At 52.8% G+C, this 24,694-nt stretch overlaps 1 protein-coding gene across 4 annotated transcripts in view; it reads right to left on the reverse strand.

Moving 5' to 3' along the window:
- Window positions 1-24,694, reverse strand: part of EPHB2 (EPH receptor B2) — a 203,393-nt gene that overhangs the window by 34,420 nt on the left and 144,279 nt on the right. For all 4 annotated transcript variants that reach the window (XM_054448539.2, XM_054448531.2, XM_054448520.2 and 1 more), the window contains exons 4-5: window positions 17,844-17,999; window positions 15,818-16,153 (exon numbers count right to left, since the gene is read on the reverse strand). In XM_054448539.2, coding sequence (XP_054304514.1) covers window positions 15,818-16,153; window positions 17,844-17,999 — 492 coding nt within the window. The remainder of the gene's footprint in view (window positions 1-15,817; window positions 16,154-17,843; window positions 18,000-24,694) is intronic.

Raw genomic sequence — 24,694 nt, forward strand, 5'->3', positions numbered from 1 at the left:
GGCAAGCCTCCTTGCTTCTCTGGGCCCGAGATTTTCGTGATCCCAGGAGGGCTGAGGACTCACCAGGGTGAAGGGAGCACTTCCTGCACTCTTTCCTCGTTCCTGGGCGGGTCTGTGACAAGCAGATGTCCTGTCTCAGCCAATACAAGGACACTGGAAAGTGGAGGCTGACACTTCTCCCAGCCCCAAGTCCTGCTCTGCGGGGGCTCTGACCATGTGGGATGTGAGTGTGGAGCAGGCCTGGTAGGAGCTCAGGGGAACCTGAACGTCGGCTGTGGGGTTTGAAGGCTGGAGCTGACTCACCCATTTCCTGCTCTGTGTCTGCCCCTAGACTGCCTCTCTGCCTTGCTGCTAACTGGCTGTGTGACCTAGGCGAGCTGCCTTCCCTCTGGACCTGGCTTCCTCCTGGGCACCCCTGGCCAGGCTAGAAGATCTCTGAGGCCTTGAGGCTCCAATGTTCCCTGCCAGTCCTTTCTCTGCAGCCCTCGACACCGAGAATGAGCCTGGGGACCAGCGTGAGCCTGGGCAGGTCCAGACTCCCCTCCGGCACACCAAGGAGCTGTGAAAATTGTCCCGAGACACTCCAGATGAGGTAGCAGCACCTGCAAGAAGGACTTAGACCCTGGTCCATGCGGCACTGATGAGCCTCTGTTCCTTTTACACCCAGGGGAGGCTGCCTGACCCTCAGCTCGGCTCCTTGCCCTGCCAGGGGCATTGGCCTCTTGGGATCAGGGGTCTGGCTGTGTGCTCAGTGTAGCGCCTGGCATGTGGTCAGCGCCGTGGGTGTTTGCGGGTGTCACCTGCCACAATGCACTGAGCATGGACTTGCGGCATCTCATTTAACCCCCCTCAACAATCATGTAGGATGGGGGTCAATATCTGCACTTTGCAGAAGAGGAATCAGAGGCTCAGAGAGGCACAGTGACTTCCCCAAGGTCACACAGCTGGTGAGGAGCTGAGGTGGGCTTGGAGCTGAGTCATCCTGCCCTAGCTATGACCCCCTCTGGGTCTCAAAGCAGTTCCTACTTCCCACCTGCCTTCAGCCCCAGCGCCACCCCTCCCCGTGGAACTGCCTTTGTGAGGAGTTGAGTGTTCTGCTCTCCTGGACTGCCGAGGATCCAGCTTCTTTATGAAGTCCAGGCTGTCTGCCCATTACAGACTTGTCAGTGGTCGGTGTCCCAGTGAAACAACAAAATAAGGCCCTTCTGGAGTGTCACAGACCAGGGCCAATCTGGGGGCTCATCCCTTGTGCTGGCCCGGGAAGCACCCCAATCCCCATGCCTCCTCCCAGCTTCTCAGCCCCTCTCATCCAACCCACAGGGGCTGACCACTGGGTCTGTGCATGTGTGGTGGAGGTGGGGGTGCGACAGGGGGTGCTCTGAGAAGCTAAGGAGGATGCTTGAAACTCAGCTGCCAGAGATTCTGGGAGCGATGCCTCCCTACCCCTGCCTCCAGGGGCCTGAGGACAGTTCTGGGGTGAGGGGCTTGGTGAGGCAGCCTCCAGGGCTCCTTGAAATACTGGGTCTGTCTCCCAGAGGGCCGGCCAAGCAGGTGGGGAGGGATGTGTGAAGGGTGGAGTCAGAGGTGTGCTGCTGTCTTACAGCACGTTGATGTGTGTTACTTCAACGGAGCATCAGACACACAGAGCCCACAAGGGCAAGGGCGGGTGAGGAGTATTTGGATTGCGCTGCTGCCAGGTGTGCTCGCTCACCTACTGCTTCATGCCTAGACTCGCACAGTGCCCAGGTCAAGACACTTCCATCCAGTCCCTGGCAAGGCCGTCTAGCCTAGCGGTGGGGAGCCCTGAGGGTGGAGTCTGACAGATCTGTATGCAGCTCCCTGCTCCTCCACTCACTCACTTGTGGCCTTGAGCAGGTACTTTTAGCCTTGCTGAGCCTCAGTTTTCATACCTATCAAGTAGGAACCCTCACCTGGCCAGGAGAAGCTGTGAGAAGGCAGTGGAAATGCATGTGAAGGTCTGAGTGGGGTGCTGGGCGCCCCTCAGGAGGGAGACATTGTGAAGAATTCTTCAGTTCATGGAGTTGCTATGATGCCAACATGATACTGGGTGCCGGGGCTCCGGAGAGAAGCCTCACAGCGTCCCAGCCTTCCAGGCGCAGCTTAATGGGAGGAAGCATATTGTTTTTCAACTAAATGAGTGCCTGTCCCAGGACGGGCACCATGCTAGGCACTGGGGAAGCTGTAAGACTCAGAAGCGGCATGGAGCTCTGGGGTCCAAGCTCCCATTTTAGGACTTGGTCAAAGTGATTCAGCCTTGAACAAGAGCAGGGGCTGCTCCATTCACACTTCTCCCTGGGAGCTCAGCAGAGGCTGCTCCATTCACACCACCTTCAGGGATTTCAGCAGGGGCTGCTCCGTTCACACCACCTTCAGAGATTTCAGCAGGGGCTGCTCCATTCACACCACTGCCTGTGATTTCAGCAGGGGCTGCTCCATTCACACCACTGCCTGCGATTTCAGCAGGGGCTGCTCCATTCACACCACCTTCAGGGATTTCAGCAGGGGCTGCTCCATTCACACCACTGCCTGTGATTTCAGCAGGGGCTGCTCCATTCACACCACCTTCAGGGATTTCAGCAGGGGCTGCTCCATTCACACCACTGCCTGTGATTTCAGCAGGGGCTGCTCTGTTCACACCACCTTCAGGGATTTCAGCAGGGGCTGCTCCGTTCACACCTCTCCTTGGGAATTTAGCAGGGGCTCTGTTCACAACTCTCCCTGGGATTTCAGCAGGAGCTGCTCTGTTCACACTTCTCCCTGGGAATTCAGCAGGGGCTGTTCCATTCACACCACTGTCTGGGATTTTAGCAGAGGTTGCTCCATTCATACCACCTTCAGGGATTTCAGCAGGGGCTGCTCTGTTCACACCACTGTCTGGGATTTCAGCAGGGGCTGCTCTGTTCACACCTCTCCCTAGGAATTCATCAGGATCTGCTCCGTTCACACCACCTTCAGGGAGTTCAGCAGAGCTGTTCTGTTCACATCACCCTCTGGGATTTCAGCAGAGGCTGCTCTGTTCACACCTCTCTCTGGAGTTTCACCTCCCAACAAATGACAATTGTAGAATGTACCTCTCTAGATTGCAGCACTCTTAAAACTTGAATGGGCATAAGGATAACCAGGAGAGTTTATTAAAATTCACATTGCTGGCCTCCCCACAACACCCCCCACTGAGATTCTACTTCAGCAGGTCTGGGGTGGGGCCTGAGAATGTGCATTTCTAGCAAACCCCCAGGTGATGTTGATACTGCTGGTCTGTGGACCACACTTTGAGGACTAGTGGATTCAGGGCCAGAGAAAGAAAGTGACTTGTCCAAGGCTACACAGCTGGTAGTGGTAGAGCTGGACTAGAGCCAGGAGCAGCTGAGTCCTGGTCTAGTATATGATCCACCTGCCACGTGGCTGCTTGCAGCCTGGCTTCTGCTGAGCCTGCCTCCCTCACCTGCCTGGGCTACACTCTTTATATATGGCCCCGGAGCTCAGAGGGTCTTGGAGCAGCCGTACAAAGAGTTCCATGAGAGGTGAAGAGACGAGGCTGCCGAGGAAGGTGGGGGCCAAACTTCTAGTCCTGAGGCACTGGGGAGCCACAGAAGGACTAGTAGGGGTGGCAACCTGCTCCTCAACTAAAACAAGCTTGTCATTCAGCTTGTTTTATTCTGATAGCCCCTGTACGCCCCATGGTGCCCAGAAAAAGGGAAAGGCTGTACCAGCTAACAGCAAACCACATGCTTCACATCTGTTAACTCACTTCATGCTCCTATGAACCCTACAAGGCTGGTATTACTGTTATACCCATTTTATGGATGAGGACATGGAGGCACGGAAGTGTGAAGTAACTTACCCAAGGCCACACAGCAAGCAGTGGAGCTGGGATTCGAACCAGGCTCACCCAGGTCCAACACATCCTTTCCCCTCCACTGGCTGTGGCTGATGCTGGCTGACCAGGGAGGTCTGGAAACTAGCGGACCTCTGAGGGCCCCTGAGGACACCCTGGTCCAGCTCCCTTCCTGCTGCTGCAGAGCTAACCCCGCCTGGTTCCCGCTGACTCACCTACCACCCACCCGGCGCGCCCCAGCTCTGGGAGCTCAGCTGCTGGTGGAGGCAGGTCCCACGCGGCCTTGGGGGTCTGGGCCTGGCAGGCGTAGCTGGCAGGCTTGGGTTACAGGCAGCTCACCCGGGCTCTGATCCCATAAGCCCTGTAACCCCAGGCGTGGCAAGGAGGCGGCATTTGCCAGGAAGACGATCAAGGCGGGCCAGTGGGGGCCAGCAGGGCTGGCTTTTCTCCTGGAATCCAGGGGGATTAACGGCGGAGAAAAGGGAACAGCTGGATGCTCTCCCACCCCTCCTGCTGCCCACCGCCCACCCTGGGGTGTCAGATTTCCCTGTAAGTTGGTCATCAGGGAATTCTGGTATTTTCAATTACCAGCCGGGCACGCCGACAGGGGGATGGGGTCAACGGTGCCCTGTGACCCCTGCAAGGAGATGGAGCCCCAGGGAGTAAGCACAAAAGAGGCTTGTGGCCGAGAGGGGCAGGGGGAGGCCGGCCAGGCGGGGCCTGCTTGTCTGGAGCAGGTGGTCAGGGGCCCTGCTGCCCTCAGTGAACCCCAGGGGGGAGTTCAGCCCCTTCCTTGGCTGAGACTTGGGGAAGGAGCCTTCCCTCTGTGTGCCTCCGTTTCCTTCTCAGGGCATGAAGGGGTTGTATGGGGTGGTCTCTCAGGGTCTTCTGGGACTAGGATCCCAGGACAGGACAGGAAGCCAGCAGCCTGTGCCCCTGGTTGCTGCAAGAGGTGGGTGGGCTTGGGGATTGGCTCAGCTTCCCCTCACAGCCCGGAGCTATGACCCTTTCACTGGTCCGAAGATCCCTGAGCTCCAAGGGAGTTGGGGAGAGGTCGCTGGGCACAGGACAGCCGGAGACCCCATCCCAAGCCCCAGACTTGCAGATCCCAATGTCTCCCTGGTGTCTTCACTCCCTGTTGACGACCCTCAGCAGCTTCCCACTGCACCCGGAATAAGACACAGACACACTACTGTGGCCCACGAGGCCCAGCTGGCTGGCGTCTGCCACCTCCCTCTGCCTGCCCCCTCTCTCCCAAACTGTCCACACTGGCAGCCTTTCTGTTCTGCCTCAGGGCCTTGGCCCCATGGTGTTTCTGCTTGGAAACCTCTTCCCCCACATCTTGCATGGCCAAATCCTCCTCTTCATTGAAGTCTCAGCTCAAATGTCACCTCCTTCGAGATGCCCTCCTGGACCACCCCTTCCCTCCAGTAGCCCCTTCTCATACTCATTTTATTTTTGTCATAGCACCAACACTATCTGAGGTCAGGAACCTTGTCTCTCATTCAATCCTTTATCCCCAGAGCCTGAAACAGTGTGTGGCTTGGAGTAGGTGCATGACCAATATTTACTGGAGGAAGAAAGGAAGACAGGAAGGAGGAAGGAAGGGAGAAAGTGAGGAAGGAAGGAGGAAGGAAGGGAGGGAGAAAGGGAAAAGCGGGGACCAGGCAGATTCTCCCCTTTTCCGGCCCCCTCAGGAACCCGAGTCTACCGACCTTGTGGGCTGGCCACTAAAACAAAGGCCCCAGGCAGTACTTCCCAAGCAGCCAGCGGAAGGCAGGTTCCCTCTCCCCCAGGCCCTGTGCCCACCCACAGTTGGGAACTGCTGCAGTGACGTGGGGCCTCTTGCCACCAGCCAGCCAACAGTTCCACGACAATTGCTTGTCACTGCGCTCGTCCTCTCCAGGGTCTGTAGCAGGGACAGTTTATTTGGGACGGGACTCTTAGAATTCCCAGCTAATCATGGGACAGCTGCTTTTTGAGTGTTTGTCCCTTAAACCTGTAGCAACGCAGTTAACCCCCGATGATCTGGCTGCAATTCTGGATGACCTGACGATAATTCTCACAACCGAATTTCTGCAAATAAAACTTCCAGGAAGTGGGCCTTTGATTCTTTCTGATGGGCCTCTTAGAGAGTGGTATGGGACAGAAAAAAGGAAAAGCTGACATCTGGTGCTAGGGTGGCACTGCGTATTCTGTGGCTAAGAAAGTTTGAGGAACACAGAGTTGTAGCCCGTCTGCTTGTGGAGACTCACACTGCACACGTGTTTAATTCAAGGCTCGGAGAAGTCCTGCAGGGGTGACACCCAGTTAACTCGGTTTAACCTGGTGGTTCCAGGCTCATTTGGCCTCAGAAACCTTTTCTCACATAATAGTTATTAATGTTTTTTGGAACTAGCATTCTGTGGAACATATGAAAAAAATAAAACAAAAAACTGGGTCCAGGAGACATTATTTTTTCCTTGAATTTGAGAAGAGCCCCTCTCTAGGGTGGCAATTGGCTGCTCATGTGTTCATTTGCTCTCCCCTTGATTCAGCCTATGTTTAGTAGAGCCTGCCCAGTGCCAGGCCCCTTCCTCACAATCAGATGGAGTAGGGGTTAATCCCTCCCTTTTTACCAATGAGGAAAGGAAGAGACTGACAGGATGCCCCCACACCCCAGGCAGCAGGGCTGGGATGGGGACCCAGGTCTGTCTGACTGTAAGGCCCAGGTTGGTTTCTTCTATCCCTGCTTACCTGGCCCTACCCATCAGTAGCCTATGAGTGGGCTGAGGTGAGGCCCTGGGCTTTGTGCTGGGGAAACATCCAATCACCCACTTGCTAGTGGGTTGTAGAATCGTCTTGACCTCACCTTTGGCCTCCTGGTGGGACAGTCCCACCCCAGCACCTGGACTAGCAAGGTGCTAAGAGCCTGGGCCTCAAAGCAGGTGGTCTGGGCAGCCTACCTCCACCTCCCGTGCCTCAGTTTCTCCTCTGTGAATGGGCAAGGAAGGTTAAATGAAGACCTGTTTGTAAAGTGATTAGCACAGGACTTGGCCCAGATTAAGGGGTCAGTGGATGATGTGAGCCAAATGCAGCTGTCTGGGCTGCTCAGATTCTCAAACAGCACCATGAGTAGCTGAGTGCTCTGGAATAGTGGTGGCGGTGAAGGTGAGAAAAGGTGGCGTTCAGGGTTCAGATGCCAGCTGTTCTACTCCTAGGCCAATGTGTGACCGCAGGCAAGTTACCTCTCTCTGAGCCTAGGTTCCTTACCTGTAAAATGGGATGTGGCAGACGCTACAACTATCCATTCTCTCTTTTTCTCAACTTAACAAAATCCTGGTTCTTAGCTAGGTACATTGTGCCCAAATAGAAGACAACATTTTCTGAACCTCTCTGGCAGCTAGAAGTGGCCGCAAAATATAAACTGAAGCATGTGTGGGACTTCTAGGAAGTTTCCTTAAAAGGGAACCCTTCTCATCCTCCTTCCACTGCAACCTGAGACATGGATGTGATAGCCAGAGATCTTGCAGCCATTTTGGTCCATGAGGACATGAAGCTGTGTGCTGAGGAGTGTGGATCTCTGATGGCTCCATGGAGTTGCTGTACTCCTATCTTCTGACATGCTTCACACGTGAGAAAAAGAAACCTCCCTTTAGTCTAAGCCACGCTGTTAGACCGGTTGTATTAATCACCCCCCTGTATCTATACCCTTTGCCCTGTAACTTACGTAGTTCTGTCTCTCTGACTCTCGCTTGGCCACGTGTCTTGTGGTGGCCAATGGGATATAAGCCAACATGATATAAGCAGAGGCTTGCAAAAGCCCTTGCGAGTGTCTGCCTGCTGCCTTGGTTCCCTGTGATTGCCATGAGAAAACATGCACAGGCAGACTTGCTGGAGGCTGAGACATGTTGGAGCAGAGTTGTTGCTCCAGTTGTCCCCTCCAGGGCCACTCCAGACCAGTGGACAGCAGTCAACCCCCAAACATGACAAAATCCAAAGAGCTGCCGAGTGACCCGGAGCAGATGAACTACAAACCTAAGAATGCACCTCGCCAAGACCAGCGTTGCCGTCCAGTCAACCCCGAGACTCCCCAGCTAGCTAAGTGCTTCTTGTTCCATGCTGTCGGCTTTGTGGTTAATGGTTGATTGTTAACCAGCACTACTGTGGCAGTGGCTATCTGTTATTTTTCTTCCTGGAATATGCAGCCAAAACCAATCTTAAATGATACTCTAGGTCAGCAATGCCTTCCCTGCAGAATGCTTGGGAGGATCAAAGAGGAAGATGCGCACAGAGGGCTTGGCCCAGGGAGGGAAGTGCCCTCTCCCTCTATCTCCCTCTTGAACCTCGTGGTCTCAGGCATAAGCACACAGGGGGCTCTCTTGGCCCATTTTTCTCTGATCCTCTTGGTCCCCCAGGGAGAGAAGTAGGTGAGTACACGTTCATGCCAGTTCCAGAGGCTGAGCCATTGTGTGCCCGCCCCACAGCAGGGCAGGAGGATCAGAGAACACAAGTGGCAGAAAAGGCTTTGGAGAGTTGAAAGTCTTTCCACGAGAAAGCCACGTGCAGTGGTGTCACAGACACCCGGTCAGGGTGCTGGGGACCTGCTGTGGGATCTTGGGTAGCCACTAAGGAACCTCTGTGGGCCTCAGTTTTCTTCTAAAAGGAGGTGTTTGCCCTAGGTGAACTCCAAGGCCTCTGCCAACGCTGCTGAGTTTTAATTTGATGTAGGTTTAACTTCTGTGATAGGCAGAATAATGACCCCCCAAAGATGTTCATGCCTTAATCCCCGGAATCTGTGAATATGTTACCTTACATGACAAAAGGGACTTTGCATGTGTGATGAAGGTTATGACCCTTGAGACGGAGAGATTTTCCTAGATTATCCAGGTAGCTTGAACTTCATCTCTTGAGTGCTTACATGAAGAGAACCTTTCCCAGTGGAGAGTCAAAGAACCAATGAGTTGGAGAGTGAGAAGAGCTCAATGCCCTGCTGCTGCTTCTGAGATGTCAGGGTTCTGTGGAAGGACCCAAGAGAGGACTTGAGGAGCTCAGGCAGCCCCCAGCTGATGGTCAGCAAGGGGAGAGAGGCCTCACTCCTACAGCCACGTGGAACGGAATTCTGCTAACAACTCCTCTAAGCAAGAAAACGGATTGTCCCTTAGCACCATCAGAAAGGACACATCCCTGCCAACACTGCTTTTAGCCTGATGAGATCCATGCTAGACTTCTTTTTTTTTTTTTTTTTTTTTTTTTTGAGATGGAGTCTCGCTCTGTCACCCAGGCTGGAGTGCAATGGCACGATCTCTGCTCACTGCAACCTTCGCCTCCTGGGTTCAAGCAATTCTCCTGCCTCAGCCTCCTGAGTAGCTGGGATGACAGGCGTGAGCCACCATGCCCAGCTAATTTTTGTAATTTTAGTAGTGACGGGGTTTCACCATGTTGGTCAGGCTGGTCTCGAACTCCTGACCTCATGATCCACCCGCCTCAGCCTCCCAAAGTGCTGGGATTATAGGCGTGAGCCACTGCACCCGGCCCACGCTAGACTTCTGAACCTGCAGAACGATACTGTCCATCTATGTGCCAGGTGCTGTCCACATTCTTGTTAATGTCCACAATCATCTAGCAAATCTGTAATGATAGATAAATGCCCATTTTGTAGGTGATGGAACTGAGGCTCAGGGAAATGAGGTCTTCTTACATCCTGGCTACACAGCTTGGAATAGGCCATGGGGGACGGGGGCTGAGTTTGTCAGGCCCCGCTCCGATGCCCTTTCTCCAACATGAGCTCCCAGGATATGCCGATGGTAGAGCTTCCTAAGTGGTTGACCCTGTTCATTACAGGGGGCCTCAAAGGCTGGGGATACCCAGCCAGGCTGTGGTATGGATGGGGCATATGGACTGCCTGCCCCATCTCTGTAGAAGGCATGGGTCTGGTCAACATTGGGCCCTGAGGATGCAGAGACACAATTATTCAGGCTCTGTTATTTCCTGGACTGGGAGAGAGTGGAGTAAGTCACTTACCTCTCAATGCCTCCTTTCCTTTCATCTATAAAACAGGATGGCAACAGGACCTACCTCATATCGTTGTGAGGATTCAGTGTTAAGGGCTTAGCACTGTGCCAGGCACACAGTTAGCGCTTGACAAATGTGAGCCGTTTTGGGGATTAGAATGAACAGAGAATGATCTCTGTGTTTTAGGCGCCTACCTGTGCCAGCAACCTGGGAGGCACCTTGCATAGCTTAGCTGAAATCCTCACAGCTAAATCCTCCTATAAGGAGAGGGCGAAGGTGTCCATGAGGAAGATGCAATCAGACATAAGCTGAGTGACTTGTCCAAGGTTGCATGCTGGTGAGCAGCCAGGCTTGACTCAAAGCCAGGTTCGGCTGCCTGATTCAAAGCACAGACCCTTCCCACTACCTCCGGAAGCTGGCAGAGGTGGGGGTGTTCTGGGCTTGCTCAGGGTGAGATCCTTAAAGGGCTGAGGCTGTGTCCGGGGCAGCCCTGGAGAATGGCCAAGGGCACTGGATAGAAGCCCAGTATCAGTGAAATGCTACACCTCCCAGCCCCCAGGTCTGCAGGGCTGTCTGCTTGTCATTCGGACCTCAGCTTAAATGCCACCTCCTCGGAGAAGTTCTCCTCTGACTGCCCACCCTAAGGCTCAGCCTCTATCCCTCCCTCCTGCCCCTCTCTGCTGTGGTCTTGTTTGTGGGTATGGAGAGGCAGGAGGGTAGCGTGGCTCACTCTGAACAGCCAGACTGACTCCTGGGTCTGCCACTGTCCAGCAGAGTGCACCTGAGTACGTGGCATGACCTCTCCCAACCCCTGTTTCCTTATCCCTCAAGCCCAGCTCAGCCTCCTTCCTCGGGGGCCATGAGCACGACTCATGAATAGGAGGCAGAAAGGTGTTCTGGAAAGGCAGAGCGTGGTTCGAAGGCGGCATCATGGCTGGATGAAGTCAGAAGACAGTTCTGGCCCCGGTGAATGCCAAGGGATTGCGAGCAAGGCCCAGTCACTTGCCCAAAAGAAACACTTTTTCCTTTTAAGGCAATGAGCTAGATATTTATATATTGAATTTTAGGGTCTGTTTAAAACCGACCACTGAATGCATTTGTCTGGAAATCGAGTCCCCAGCCTTGTTTCCCAGCCCGATTGCACTTCTCCACACCCCACTTCACCCCACGCTTCTCCGAACCCTTCTGCAAATGTTCGTTGAATGTTCACTGTGGTGCAGCCCCCTCTAGATGCCGGGAAAACCATGGTGAGGAAAAGCAGACCCATCGTGTGCCGCGAGTGCTGATGATGGGGGAGACGAACAAGAACTAAATGATCAATGACACAAGGTAAAATTTCAACCACGGGAACTAGAAGGCCATAGTGCTGGGGCTGAGGAGGGAGGTGTCCCACCAAGTCAGGAAGGTCAGTGAAATGAGCTGAGGCCTGAAGGAAGAATGGGATAAGAAAGCCTTTCCAGGCGGAGGGAACAGCATGTGCCAAGACTCTGTGTCAGGGGAACCTGATACTTAGGAGGAACAGAAAGAAGAATCCTCCCTCCAGTTGCCTCCTGTACTTCCCTCCCCCAGGCCATCTTCCTTCCTGTATGATTCCATCTCTGCTTGCTAGAAGGCTCTCCATTCTTCAAAGTCAAGCTCAAATGCCTCCTCTTCCAGGAAGCCTTCCAGGACATACCCTTTGCTCATTCCCTAGGAGGATGATTTCTCCTGCCTGTGATCTCCCTCATCTCCCCCAGCACCTCTTGGGCCCTCATCCACGCCATCTTGTATGTAGGCTCTGTGTCTGTGTCTTATTTTTCCAACTAGGACATACATCCTCAAGGGCAGATACTGTGTCTACACTACACTGGAGAACATTGTAGACTTGGAGTCACATGGTCCTGGGTTTAAGTATTAGTAGAAGTCACTTAAGTAGTAGGACCTAGCATAAATGACTCTACCTCTCTGGGCTTCAGTTTCCTCATCTGGCAAAGGGGGTTAATGGGGTGGGGGTGTGGTATGGTTGCACAGCCCCCAGCTGGGCTCTGAGCAGCTGTAAGAGAAGGTGCTTGCCAAGGGGCGTGGAATAAAGAGGAGGGGGAAAGACCTGTTATAATTTCAAAAGCCTCAGGGCTTTGAGGGCTTCAAGGGGTTTAGACTCACTCAGACCCGAGTTTCCCAAATTTGTCTGATGGTAAGAAACACCTGAGTCACTTGTTAACAACGCGTATTCCCAGGGTCTACGGCTGGGGTTCTGATTCAGCAGGACTGGGGTAGAGAGAAATCTGTATTCTGGAACTTGTGCTCACATATAGTTCTTGTGTAAAATTTGGTGGGGAAACTGAGGCCTCAGAGGAAGTGATTTTCACGTGCATGGTAGATTAGATGAATGACCCCAGTTCTTCCTTTTCTGTGATCGGATTAGGTACCCACATCCTTTGCCAAGTAAATCTGCAGGGCCCACTCACTGTGGGCAGAGAATACTTCTCCATCCCATTGGTGCTGGGCTTGGCCGTGGGACTTGTTTTGGTCAATGAGATATGGTTGGCTCCCTCCATGCTCCTACACTTCACCTTGAGAGAAACAAGCCTGGGGTGGCTGCCAGTCCAAGGAGAATGAGGAGACACATGAAACAGGCTGAACCCAAATCACATTCTGGAGACCTGCCCAGCACAGAGAGCGTGGCCAAGATTAGTCAAACCCCAGCTGACCCACACACTAGTGAGTGAGAAAATAAATATTTATTGTTTAAACTACTGAGTTGTGGGGTGATTTTGTTATGCAGCATTATTGCAGGAGTAGCTGACTCATACACTGACTAAATGAATGCTGTTCATTTGCTAATGTCATGCAGCAAATGAACGGCAAAGCCAAGCCTAGTTCTGTGCTCCTAATCCAGTGCTTGTTTCTCATTGCTTCTCTGTCTTTTAATCCTGAGGGCTCTCCCTGTGTGCCTATTCCCTGGAAACCCCTCACTTCCATACTCCACCCCATCTCTACTTCTGGGTACATCCAGCTCCAGACAGCAGGGTCCATCCCAGCAGCCCAGAACCACTCCTAGCTACTAATAAGCTGAGGCGTCTTGAGTAGGCAGTTCCACCTGCAGAGCTCCCAAATGGATGTAGGAGAGTTCCCTGCAACCAGGGAAAGGGCTCCAGGAGCTTCCTTCCGGCTTCTACCAGCTAGAAAGAGTTCCCTCTCCACCACCCTCTTTGGGGGCCTGGGTTTCTGCAGCTCGGAGCTTTGTCAAGCCAGAGAGATGCACAGCTGAGGTTTTCTAATCTGTTAGGGGTCTTTTCTATCACTTGTTGACTTTTTTTTTTCTTCTTCGAGATGGAGTCTCGCTTTGTCGCTCAGGCTGGAGTGCAGTGGCACGATCTCGGCTCATTGCAAGCTCTGCCTCCTGGGTTCAAGTGATTCTCCTGCCTCAGCCTCCCGAGTAGGTGGGATTGCAGGTGCTCACCACCACGCCTGGCTAATTTTTGTATTTTTAGTAGAGATGGGGTTTCATCATGTTTTCCAGGCTGGTCTTGAACTCCTAACCTCATGTGATCCACCCAGCTCGGCCTCCCAAAGTGCTGGGATTACAGGCCTGAGCCACTGTGCCTGGCTGGTTTTTGAGGGTTTTCTCAGATAGCCTCCTTTGAGTCAGCTCCCTCTGGACCCCAATCTGAGCAAGGCTTAAATCCACCCAGGGCCCCAAAAGAACTGTAGGCAGTCAGTCATATAAACATGCCCTCTCAGCCACAGCAACACCACCAACATTCCCAAACAAAACCACACTCCTCAGACACAAACACACAGACAGGCAGAGCCACATTTGGATGTACAAACTCACGCTCAAATACACAATACCCCCTACCCCCGTCCTCAAGGCCCCGCAGGTTGATACATCCATGCTCACAAATGCATGGATACAGATCCCACATGGCCACAGTCATATGCGATGTAAACACATGTTCACCAAACACATATGACAGCACACTCACAAATACACAGACTCCCATGCACAACCAGACCCACAGTCAAGCTCAAGGTGCCGTGGACACATCAAGGACTTTGCCCAAGAACTGGAGTCTGTCAGAACTAGTCAATTCTTGCCGCTCACTCTTCCTGGCTTTGTGACTCAACTTGTCTGAGCATCATCTGTGAAACAGAGACATGGACGCCTCCTTCTCAGAGAGGCCACAAGGATGCAGTGAGGTCATGCATGGAAGCACCCCTCAACTAGGTGGAGTCAGTTGCCCTCTCCTCTCTCTTGTTTTTTCTTAGACAGAATTTCGCTCTTGTCACCCAGGCTGGAGTGCAATGGCATGATCTCAGCTCATTGCAACCTTCGCCTCCTGGGTTCAAGCGATTCTTCTGCCTCAGCCTCCTGAGTAGCTGGGATTACAGGTGCCCGTGACCACGCCTGGCTAATTTTTGTATTTTTAGTAGAGATGGGGCTTCACCATGTTGGCCAGGCTGGTCTCGAACTCCTGACCTCAGGTGATCCTCCCGCCTTGGCCTCCCAAAGTACTGGGATTACAGACGTGAGCCACTGTGCCCAGTCAGTTGCCCTCTCTCTTTCAATGTCCTTGGCATGCCCTTCCTCCCTTCTGAATTCCATTTTTTTCTATTGTTCCCTTCAACATTCTACTGGCTGGGTGAAGCAGCTCTTGTTTGTAATCCCAGCAACTTTGGGAGGCTGAGGCAGGAGAATCACTTGAGGCCAGGAGTTCAAGATGAGCCTGGGCGATGTACAAGATCCATCTCTAAAGAAAAGATTTCGACTGGTCCTTCAAACTGCAAGTCAAATTCCACCTCCTCCAGGAAGACTTCCTGGGCCTGGACTTCCACATCTGGATCCCTGCATGCTTACCATGTGGGCCCCACCCTACATCAGAAAGATCAGCTTGGTGGCCCAGTCAATTTCCCTCCTGTAGCCTGGCCTCCCTCAGCTCTTCCATGGACATGTCCCTGACCATGCTCACTGTAGGGGTTTCGCAAAGGTTGCTGAGTGAATAACTGAGGTGCACACTCACAGTGCCAACCATGAGATCTTCTACCCACAAGTAGCATAATGTCCTCGATAATCTCATGTGGCCCTCAGGTGGGGGATGAGGCTGGGAAGCATCTCTAGGACTTAGCCTCCTATGACACTGAGGACAGTGGTCCTGGTAGAGAGGGGAGGCTAGGAGCCCAAGTGGAGTGGGGACTAGAGAGAGAACAGGGTGGAGGGGAGACTGCGGTGTTTGGCAACTTCCTTTTTTGCTGTGAAGGAAAGGAGGGTGGGGGGTGGAAGATGACATGAGGCCACAGAAAGGGTTACTAAAGGTGAGCTTGAGGAGAGTTTTGCTGGAGTTAGACTGGAGTGGGCTGAGCTTCACAGAAAGCACTTGTGATGGAGGTTCAAGTTAGGCTGCAAGAGATGACATCTCCGGGCTCTCCTGTGTCCGGTCTCAGTGAGGCCACGTGACTGAGGCCCTGGAATGCATGCAGAATAGAAAGATGCTGCCTCCACCTACCTTGCTTCAAACATCACTGCTGCCCTGTCTTCCCTTTCTTCGCACAGACATGCCTGAGACTCAACTTGGATCATACAGACAAGGAGCAGGGGGCATAGGGAAACGACCCGGAAATAACCTGGTTCCCTGAGTCTCTGAGTGGATCAGAGCCACCCCGCTAACGTGGACTGCTCACCTCTGGATTCTCCCATGAGAGAGAAATACATTCCACTCCTTTAAGGCACCTAATGTTGGATCTTTTTGTTACAGCAGCTTAACTTTTACCTTCAATAATATGCGCTCAACAAATGGGAGCAATTATTATTAATACCACTACAATGAAGAGGTAGCACTTTCTCTCCCAGGTGGATGGATCACATGAAAAGCCTTTGAAAAGAAGAAATCACTCCACAGATGTGAAGGAGTCTTTTGTGAGGACTGCGGGACCCTCCCTGGCACAGCATGATGGGGCACTCCCCTGGCCCACGTCGGAAGCGCTTACCTGCCTGGTTGGTGGTGATGTTCACAGAGGCGAACTGAGGTGAGAAGGGGCTCTGGTCAGTAACGCCGTTCACGGCCTGGATCTCGAAGGTGTACTGGGTGTGGGCCAGCAGGTCGCTGATGTAAATGCGTGGCTCGGTCAGCCCTAGCTGGCGCGGTGCATACTGTACATTGTCCCCGCAGCGGGTGCAGGCGCCCCGGCCCGAGCCACAGCTCTTGCAGATGATGTTGTAGACGAGGTCCTCTCGGCCTCCGGAGTCGCGCGGAGGGGTCCACTCCAGCATGAGGGAGGTCTCATTGACACTGGAAATCACAGCCTGGGGCGCGGAGGGGATGGCTGGGGCAGGGGAGAGGTGTTGGTCAGTGGGGGGGGCTCAGGGGGTACTATTCTCCACGTGACCACTCTGTACCCACTGCTCTGGCTCCAGCCCAGGCCTCTGAAAGGACTTCCTTAAATTCTTTCTCCTGTCTCCCCACCAGAGAGATGTTTCTAGAATATAACTTAGCCTGCTGTACATCTGCTCAAACCTTGCCCTCCGGGTTCCAACCTGCTCAGTGTTTGTTACTGAGGATAGTATTTTTGCATTTGGAATTATACCTGCTCAGTATCTATTTTCTCTTTTTTCCTTAGAACAGCCCAGCTTTATTCATGGTGGCAATATGTCCAGCTAAAAGATGGCATTTCCCAGCCTCCTGTGTTTAAGTGCTTGCCACTGATATAGGACAGAAGTTGTTGACTACGGCTGTTTCCTTAAAAAGAGACAGATAGCTGTGGCGTGTCCCTTTGTCCTTTCCCCCCTTCTGCTGCCTAAAATGTGTGTGATGGCTGGGACTTCAGCAGCTATGTTGGACTATGAAGTGAACTTAAGAACAGAAACAACAGTGGCTCACACCTGTAATCCCAGCACTTTGGGAGGCCGAGGCAGGCAGATCACCTGAGGTCAGGAGTTCGAGACCAGCCTGGCAAACATATGAAACCCTGTCTCTACTAAAAATACAAAAAATTAGCTGGGCATAATGGCGGATGCCTGTAATCCCAGCTACTCGGGAGGCTGAGGTGGGACAATCACTTGAACCCGGGAGGTGGAAGTTGCCATGAGCTGAGATCATGATGCCATTGCATTCCAGAGCCTGGGTGACAGAGCGAAACTCTGTGTCAAAAAAAAAAACAAAAACAAAAACAAAAACAGAAACTAGGTTGGGCATGGTGGCTCATGTCTGTAATCCCCGCACTTTGGGAGGATGCGGGAAGATTCCTTGAGCCTGGGAGTTCAAATCTAGCCTTGGCAACATAGTGAGACCCTGTCTCTACGAAAAATTAGAAAAATTAGCTGGGTGTGGTGGTGCACGCCTGTAATCCCAGGTATTCAGGAGGCTGAGGGCAGAAGGCTGAGGGCACCTGAGCCCAGGAGGTTGAGGCTGCAGTGAGCTAGAATTATGCTACTCTGAATGGCAGAAACTGCCAGGCCCCAAAGGCCATCGTGGATTGCCCATACTGTCCCAGGACTGTCTGCCTTGGGCTCCTTTTGGGTGAGAGAATAAATCTGTACAGTTTCAGCCATCGGGCTCAGCTCTGTTACTTATAGCTGAATGCCATCCCTGACAGATACAGGGGTTGTGACGCTGCACTCTCAGGCAGCCCCTTCCTAGAGGACCTTGGGCTGTGATTCAGGCAGCCGCTGCCAGGTTAGAACACTGGGCAGCCTTTTCTGCCACAGACACTACCTGTGTTGCTTCATCTCCTGCCAAGCCTCCCATCCCCTGTCCCTCTGTGAATGCAGACCTTGACTTTATCTTCCATGTGACGCAGCAGAAGGGGGTAAGGAGCCAGATGCCAGCACTGTGCTATCTGCAAGGTGGGAGCATGGCCACCCCAGGATGCCCCTTTCTTGAGCACTTTTCCATTTCTCTTCCCACCAGGGAAAGACTGGCTGTAACTGGACGGCACCCAATCCTCACTCTGAGCTTTTCTGCAGGTAGACCTGGGACTCGGTCAGGCATCGCCCTTGAGGGGCCCTAGGACTTACTTGTGCAGGGCATGTCCAGGGGGTCCAGGTCTGCTCTGTAGTAGCCATTGCGGCAGACACAGTTGGTGGCCCCTTCAGAAGTGGTCCGGCTGTTGATGGGACAGTGGGTACAGGCCTCGTCCCCTTGGTTGGCCTTGAAAGTTCCAGATGGACAACCTGAGAGAGAAGACAAGGAGAGTCACCAGGAAACCGGATGAAGACTCAGAGAGGTCACAAGCCACGCAGCCTCACGGAGGGGCCACACAGCCTCGCAGAGGGGCCATGCAGCACCACTGCTGGAAAATCTCATCTCTTGAAGGGTTTGAAGTCTCCAGGCCCCAACATGGGAGTGCTAATTCTGTCAGGGCTCCCTAGTTTCTTGTCCGTGAGCTGTCTAGGGCTCCCAGCAATCTTCCCTCACCTATCCCAGCTTGGCTGTGTCATGGTCTCTAGAATCAATCCTGACCTAGTTAGGAGGCACATCTGAAGACGTCTGGGGCAGTGTGCATGGTTCCTGGTCTTGCTTACTAATGTCTGGCTGGGCCCTGATTCTTAGAACTAGATTCTTGGGTTATAGACAATTGAGATGATTATACGGCAGAAGAAAAGTCCTAGGGCAGTGTAGAGAGGTGATGTGGTAGAACAGAGGAGAACACTACTTTTGGAATCAGACCGACCTGGCTTTGAGTACTGGCTAGGCCTTTTACTAGCTGTGCAGCCCCAGACAAGCTGCTTAACAACTCAGAGTCAGTTTTCTTATTTGTAAAATCAGGATTCTAAGGCCCATCTCTGCAGGGTCATTGTGAGTATTCTGCTTAAGCGTAAGGCACTTGGCACAAGGCCTTGCACAGTATAGGTGCCCGATGAATAATAGCTGTTATAGTTGGTATGTGATCAATTTATTAAAATATTAATAAAAGGGGGGCCTGCAGTACCAGGGGCAGCCTAAGGAGAGCACTGCTTGCACTCGGCCCACATTTGCACTCAGCCCGCATTTGGCTTCTCCCATGGGTTGTGGCCATCATCCATGGAGTCCACCTCCACTGCAGCTCTGAGTATGAGGTTAGGGCCTATAAGAGGCAACTGCCTTGTGTGCACACATATTCAAATCCACCTTCCTCTTCTTGCTGGCCCTGGGCCGAGAATCAGGAGGCTGAGGGTCTAGGCCTTGCCCCTCTCCCAGCTTCAGCCTGCTGGGTTCATGAACCCAGCTCTGCTATGATACCTCGAAGGGATTGTGCAGTGGGTAAGTGGGTGGACAGGAAACAGCTCTGCAACAAACATTTCATCTCCTTGGGATGAAATGCAGCTAAACCATCCACAGGCCCCCAGGCCCTCACCGGGAGTACATTTTATGCCTGGGTGCTGTGGGTTCTTCAGCAAGTGACTCAGCCTCTCTGGACATTAGTTTCTGTGTATGTAAACAATTAACATAAATTTCCCTAGTTCATTTTTTCCAGCTCTAGTCTTCAAGGCTTATCTTCCCAGTCCAAGTCTTCGCAAACCACCCTCCCTCAACCCTCAACCAGCTCTGACCTCAGAGACCCTGCCTTTCTTGGGGCCCAGAACATTGCTTGGGTTCAGAGTGCTTTACTTACCCACCAAAATTATTTTTCTGGGGGTCTCCTGGCCATGCTCTCAACTCCCCCAGGATCAGAGCCATGTCTGACTCACAGCTGCTTGTCCTATGCCTAGCTTAGAATCTGCACCCAGCAAGTGCTCTGTAAATACTTCTTTTGTTGTTGTTATTAATTTTATTTTTATTTTTGTAGAGATGGGGGGTCGCACCATGTTGCTCAGGCTGGTCTTGAACTCCTGGGCTCAAGCAGTCCTCCTGCCTCGGCCTCCCAGAGTGCTGGGATTACAAGCATAAGCCACCATACCTGGCCCATAAATACGTCTTGGAGCTGCCTCCTTAAGTGGAATGAGCATGGGCTTTGGAGGCCACGCAAGCAAGAGGGCAGAGAACATAGTGGTTAGTGTGCAGGCTGCTGGCAAACCCAGACCCACCTGTGTGAGCAGTGTGGCCTCGGGGAAGTCACTTAAACTGTTTCCTTATCTGTAAAATGGGACAACAGTATCTACCTCCTAGAGTTGTTGTCAGTTTATATTGCTTAACTTATGGAAAAACACTTGTAACAGTTCCTGGCAGTACTAAGCCATCTGGTTCAAAAGCAATTTGCTGAGAGACCTTAGACAAGTTGTTTGACCTCTCTGAGCTACACTGTTCTCACTGGTAAGAGCATCTACCACATAAAGTAGCCATGAGGATTACTGCACTGGCTCTGGGTCCCCTGAGTCCTCCTGCCCTCCCTCTTGCCTTCCTCTTGGGCACCGACCTTTCCCTGATGGCTGGATGAAGAGGCAGCCTCACCATCTTGGCACTGCCCAGAGCTTCTGGGCAGTCAGGACATGCAGGCTGCAGCCCCAGCTCTGGTAGAGCAGTCGGCCTCTCCGAACGGGTTTCCTCCTCTGCAGAATGGGGGCACAAGGCTTCCAGGAAGGTCTAGAACCATCCTTAGAGATGCCAAAGGATTTTGGCCCCAAGATCAGGCTCCTCCTGCTCCCTCTCTGGAGACAGCCTGCCCAGCTCAGCATCCCTCCTCCATCTGCGGGGCATTCCTGGGGGGGCCGCTGGTGGGTGGCTGCTCTCTCTCCCCTCTGTGTGGTGCCAGCCCCTCCATCTGGACTGCTTTTCTGGCTGCCCTCTCCCCCTTGCAGTGTCCTGGCTCCCTCTCAGACTCCCCAGGCTGCCCCTGCCCTAAGCCGCCCTTCATTTGCTCTGTTGCCTGGCCAGGTTCGACCCCCACCACCGGGCACTGTATCATTTCTGTATCTATGGCACTGCTTCATGAAACTCACTCTTCTCTGTCCTAGGAAGTGGCATCACTCTCCACCCTGTCCCCCCGCAGCCAATCAATTACTAGGTCTTCCCTCCTCAGCAGTCTCTGGTCTTGTCTTGGCCGCTCCCCTCGCTGCCAGCATCTAGAAAGCTCTTTCCACCCACTCCTCAGCCTCTCACGCCATCTGGCCTCCTCCTGCCCACCCACTCTCCAAACTAGCTCTCTGGAGTGCAGACCTTTCCAAGTCACTTAAAAACCTACAATGGCACATACATCGGAATACTATTCGGCCATAAAAAGGAACGAAGCATTGACACATGCTACGGTACAGGTGGCCCCTGGACACATCGTGCTCAGTGAAAGAAGCCAGCCATGAAAGCAGGATTCCATTTATATGAAACAGGCCCAGCACAGGCACATTGAAAGAGACAGAAAGTCGATGCGTGGCTGCCAATGGCTAGGGATAGGGGAGCAGGGGGAGGAGCTGCTAATGGGGGACAGGGCTTCTTTTTGGGGTGATGAATATGTTCTAAAATTGATTGTGGTGATGGTTGCACAATTCTGTGAATACACTAGAAACCACGGATTTGTACAATTTGTTTTATTTTTATTTTTGAGATGGAGTCTCGCTCTGTCACCCAGGCTGGAGTGCAGTGGCACAATCTCGGCTCACTGCAGCCTCCACCTCCCGGGTTCAAGCAATTCTCCTGCCTCAGCCTCCCGAGTAGCTGGGACTACAGGCGCGTGCCACCATGCCTGGCTAAGTTGTATTTTTAGTAGAGACGGGGTTTCACCATGTTGGCCAGGCTGGTCACGAACTCCTGACCTCAAGTGATCCACCCGCCTCGGCTCCCAAAGTGCTGGGATTACAGGCATGAGCCACTGAGCCCTGCCTGATTTGTACAATTTAAATAGGCAAATTGTATGGTATGTGAATTTTATCTCAATGAAGCCACTAGCTTAAAATGTCCACATCAGCTCCCCAGCAGACATGGGAAGCCCAAACCCTGCAGGGCCCGTGGGCCCCAGGGGGCTGGTACTTGCCCACCGCTCCTACGTTGGTGTTTGGTGCTCTCTCACACCCAACTAGGTACAATGCTCACCCAGGCCCACCCCATATCCCTGGCTTTTGTCCATCTGCCCCTCATTGCTTCGAATGCCGTCCCTTTACCATCAGGCAAACTCCTAGACCCCTTTAAGACATCATCTCTTCTAGGAAGTCTTCCCTGAGCCCCCTGGCAGGGTCTATTTTATTTATTTATTGAGTCGGAGTCTCGCTCTGTCGACCAGGCTGGAGTGCAGTGGCACGATCTTGGCTCATTGCAACCTCTGCCTCCCAGGTTCAAGTGATTCTCCTGCCTCAGCCTCCCAAGTAGCTGGGATTACAGGCACGCACCACCACGCCAGGCTAATTTTTTTGTATACGGTGCCTATTTTAATTACTTGCTTATGAATGTGTCTACCTGGCTGGACTGTAAACTCCCAGTATAATGCTGGGTTTCTAGTGGGTGATGGGTGGATGAATGAGGGGCTGGAAGGGGATCGAGCCCCACCCCCTCAGTTGACATTTGAGGAAACTGAGGCCCAGAGAGGAACAGACAGACATAGCTCTTCAGTAGCAGAGGCCAATTCTGATCCCAAGTCTACTGTGTGACTGTGGGGTGCACTGGGGCCTCAGTTTCCATCAGCTACCTCTGAGAGGTCTGGGTGGCCACTGTCCGCAGTGCCTGGGGGGCCACATCACTCCCAACTTCTGGGTGGGAAGGGAACCTGTCCTGCTGGCATCTGCATGTCATGTGCACAAGTGGGAAGAAGATAATGAGACCTGAAACACAGGAAGGCAGTTGTACCTCTGACAGGTGTGTGAGCTTGGGAAGGCCTCCTCCCCTCTGAAACTCAGTCTCCTCATCTGGAAAGGGGGCTGATGATCCCTGCATGGAATAATGACAGAGAGAGCCATTGAATGGGTCTCTGCTCCACTGTGGCCTCTCTGTCAGTTTTCCACAGTCCCTGGAGTGATCTGTTTAAAATGAATCAGACCTGCGGCACCTTGTCTAAACTCCCTCGTGTGCAATTTATCCCCACTGCACTTAGAATAGATCCACACGCCTAGCCTGGCTACAAGACCTGTGAGGTTGGTCCTGATGGTCTCCTGGCCGCTTCCCCCTCCTCCTCTCACTCACTGTGCTCCTGCCTGTGGTCATCGAACGCGTTCTCACCTCCAGGCCTTTGGCCAAGCTGTTCCCTCTGCCCAGAATGCTTTCCCTGTTCTTCCCATTGCTGGCTCCTTTTTCTCCTTCAGACCCCAGCTTAAATGTCACCTCCTCCGAGAGGCCCACCCTGACCACCCTGGCTAAAGCAACTGTCTCTTGCTGTGTTCTGTCTCAGTCTCAGTTTCCTTTACTGACCCTCATCACAATTTATAATTATATTAGAAAACGGTTTGTAAACTTGTGTGTTGTCTTTTTTCGTGCACTGAAAGTACCTGGAAAGGGGAGGAGGAGCCGGGGCTGTCTGGCTTTCATTGTTTCTCCAGCCTCTAGCAGAGAGGCGGGCCGGTAGTAGGCACTTGATGTATACCGGTTGATTGAATCAATGTGCCTCTTACAAGGTACCATCAGAATCCGATGAGAAAGTGGGTGAGAAAATATTTAGCTGAGTCCGTGCCTGTCTGGGTACCACCAGTCATCCCGATCTTACCAGCCCATCGTCAGGCTTACATTCCTCTCTGCCTCCCATTTGTTCTCCCCATGGTCTTCCCAGGGACCTGTTGAACAGGGTATTGAACAAAGCATCTCGGTTTTCAAACTGCAAGTCCTGTATCCCAGAAACTCCCTTAGTCTTGGGCAAGCTGGGAGGATTGACCATCCTACTGTAACCTCTCCAGCCCCATCTGTCACCTCTCTCATCTGCTTGCAGCTCCCTGGACATTGGGCCACAGATGCTGGTCCCTTTGCTCGAATGCCCTTCTCCCCCATCTCCCTGGCCCCTTGGATTGATGAGTCTGATATGTGTTGCCCACTTTTAGGCGGCCTGCCCTCCATTCTCCTACAGCGCCAGCTCACATCTCCACTGTAGCACCCAAGACATGCTCCGTATGCGGTGGTGTGCTATTAAACTGGCAGTTGAGGGGAAAAGAAGCCCTGATTGGTTGTGTTTGCCAATTTGTGTGGTGTAAATACTCCCACCAGAGCAAATGCCAAGCTACCAACTTGAGATCATTAAACCCTGACTTGGGAAAAAATGTGCACAGTCGGCTCTTGCAAGTCAAGCTCCAGGCCACCAGTGGAATTACATGGCACGTGACTTTGTTCTGCCCACTGGTTGGTGAACCTTGGTTGGGCTACGGGCTGAGTCTTTCACTTCTGCATCCCCAGCACCTGTCCCAGGACCTGGCACATGGTAGGTGTTCAGCCAATTTAGTTTTGCTGAATGAAGGCAGGTCTGTCTCCCTGGTTGGACAGTGAGTGACTCGAGGGGAGGGGCTGTGGATTTGAATGGATTGATATACACAAAGCACTTAGAACACACAGTAAGTGCCATGTAAATGGCTATTATTACTCATCCAGCATGGAATGACAAAAATAATTCCCATTTATTATGTACTTTCCAGGTGGCAGGCCCAGTGCTGTGTCTTACATGGATTCTTTAACTTATTCCATAAACCACCCACCCAACTAGGTACCATTATCATTCCCATTTTACAGATAAGGAAACTGAGGCTCAGGGAGAGTGAAGTGACCATCCTAAGGTCACATGGCAAGTCAATGGCACAGCTGGGGTTGACCTCAGATCTTCGTGATCCAGAACAGCTTGTGTCCAAATACTACTGGTCCCAGAAATTAGTGAGTGGTGAGTGTCACAGCTGGACACCATCTTGTCAGGCCTGCCGAGGGGACGGGATTTGCTGGAGCCTCTCAGAAGGGCAGAAGTAATGCCTGGTCCTCAAACCCAGGACTCAGGGCTCAAAGCAGCCAGCCAGCGCCGGCCTTCTGCAATCGCCCAGAGCCCTTGGCCAGGCAACCCCGG

This window comes from Pongo pygmaeus, chromosome 1 (genome assembly GCF_028885625.2).
Source record: "Pongo pygmaeus isolate AG05252 chromosome 1, NHGRI_mPonPyg2-v2.0_pri, whole genome shotgun sequence".
NCBI lineage: Eukaryota > Metazoa > Chordata > Mammalia > Primates > Hominidae > Pongo > Pongo pygmaeus.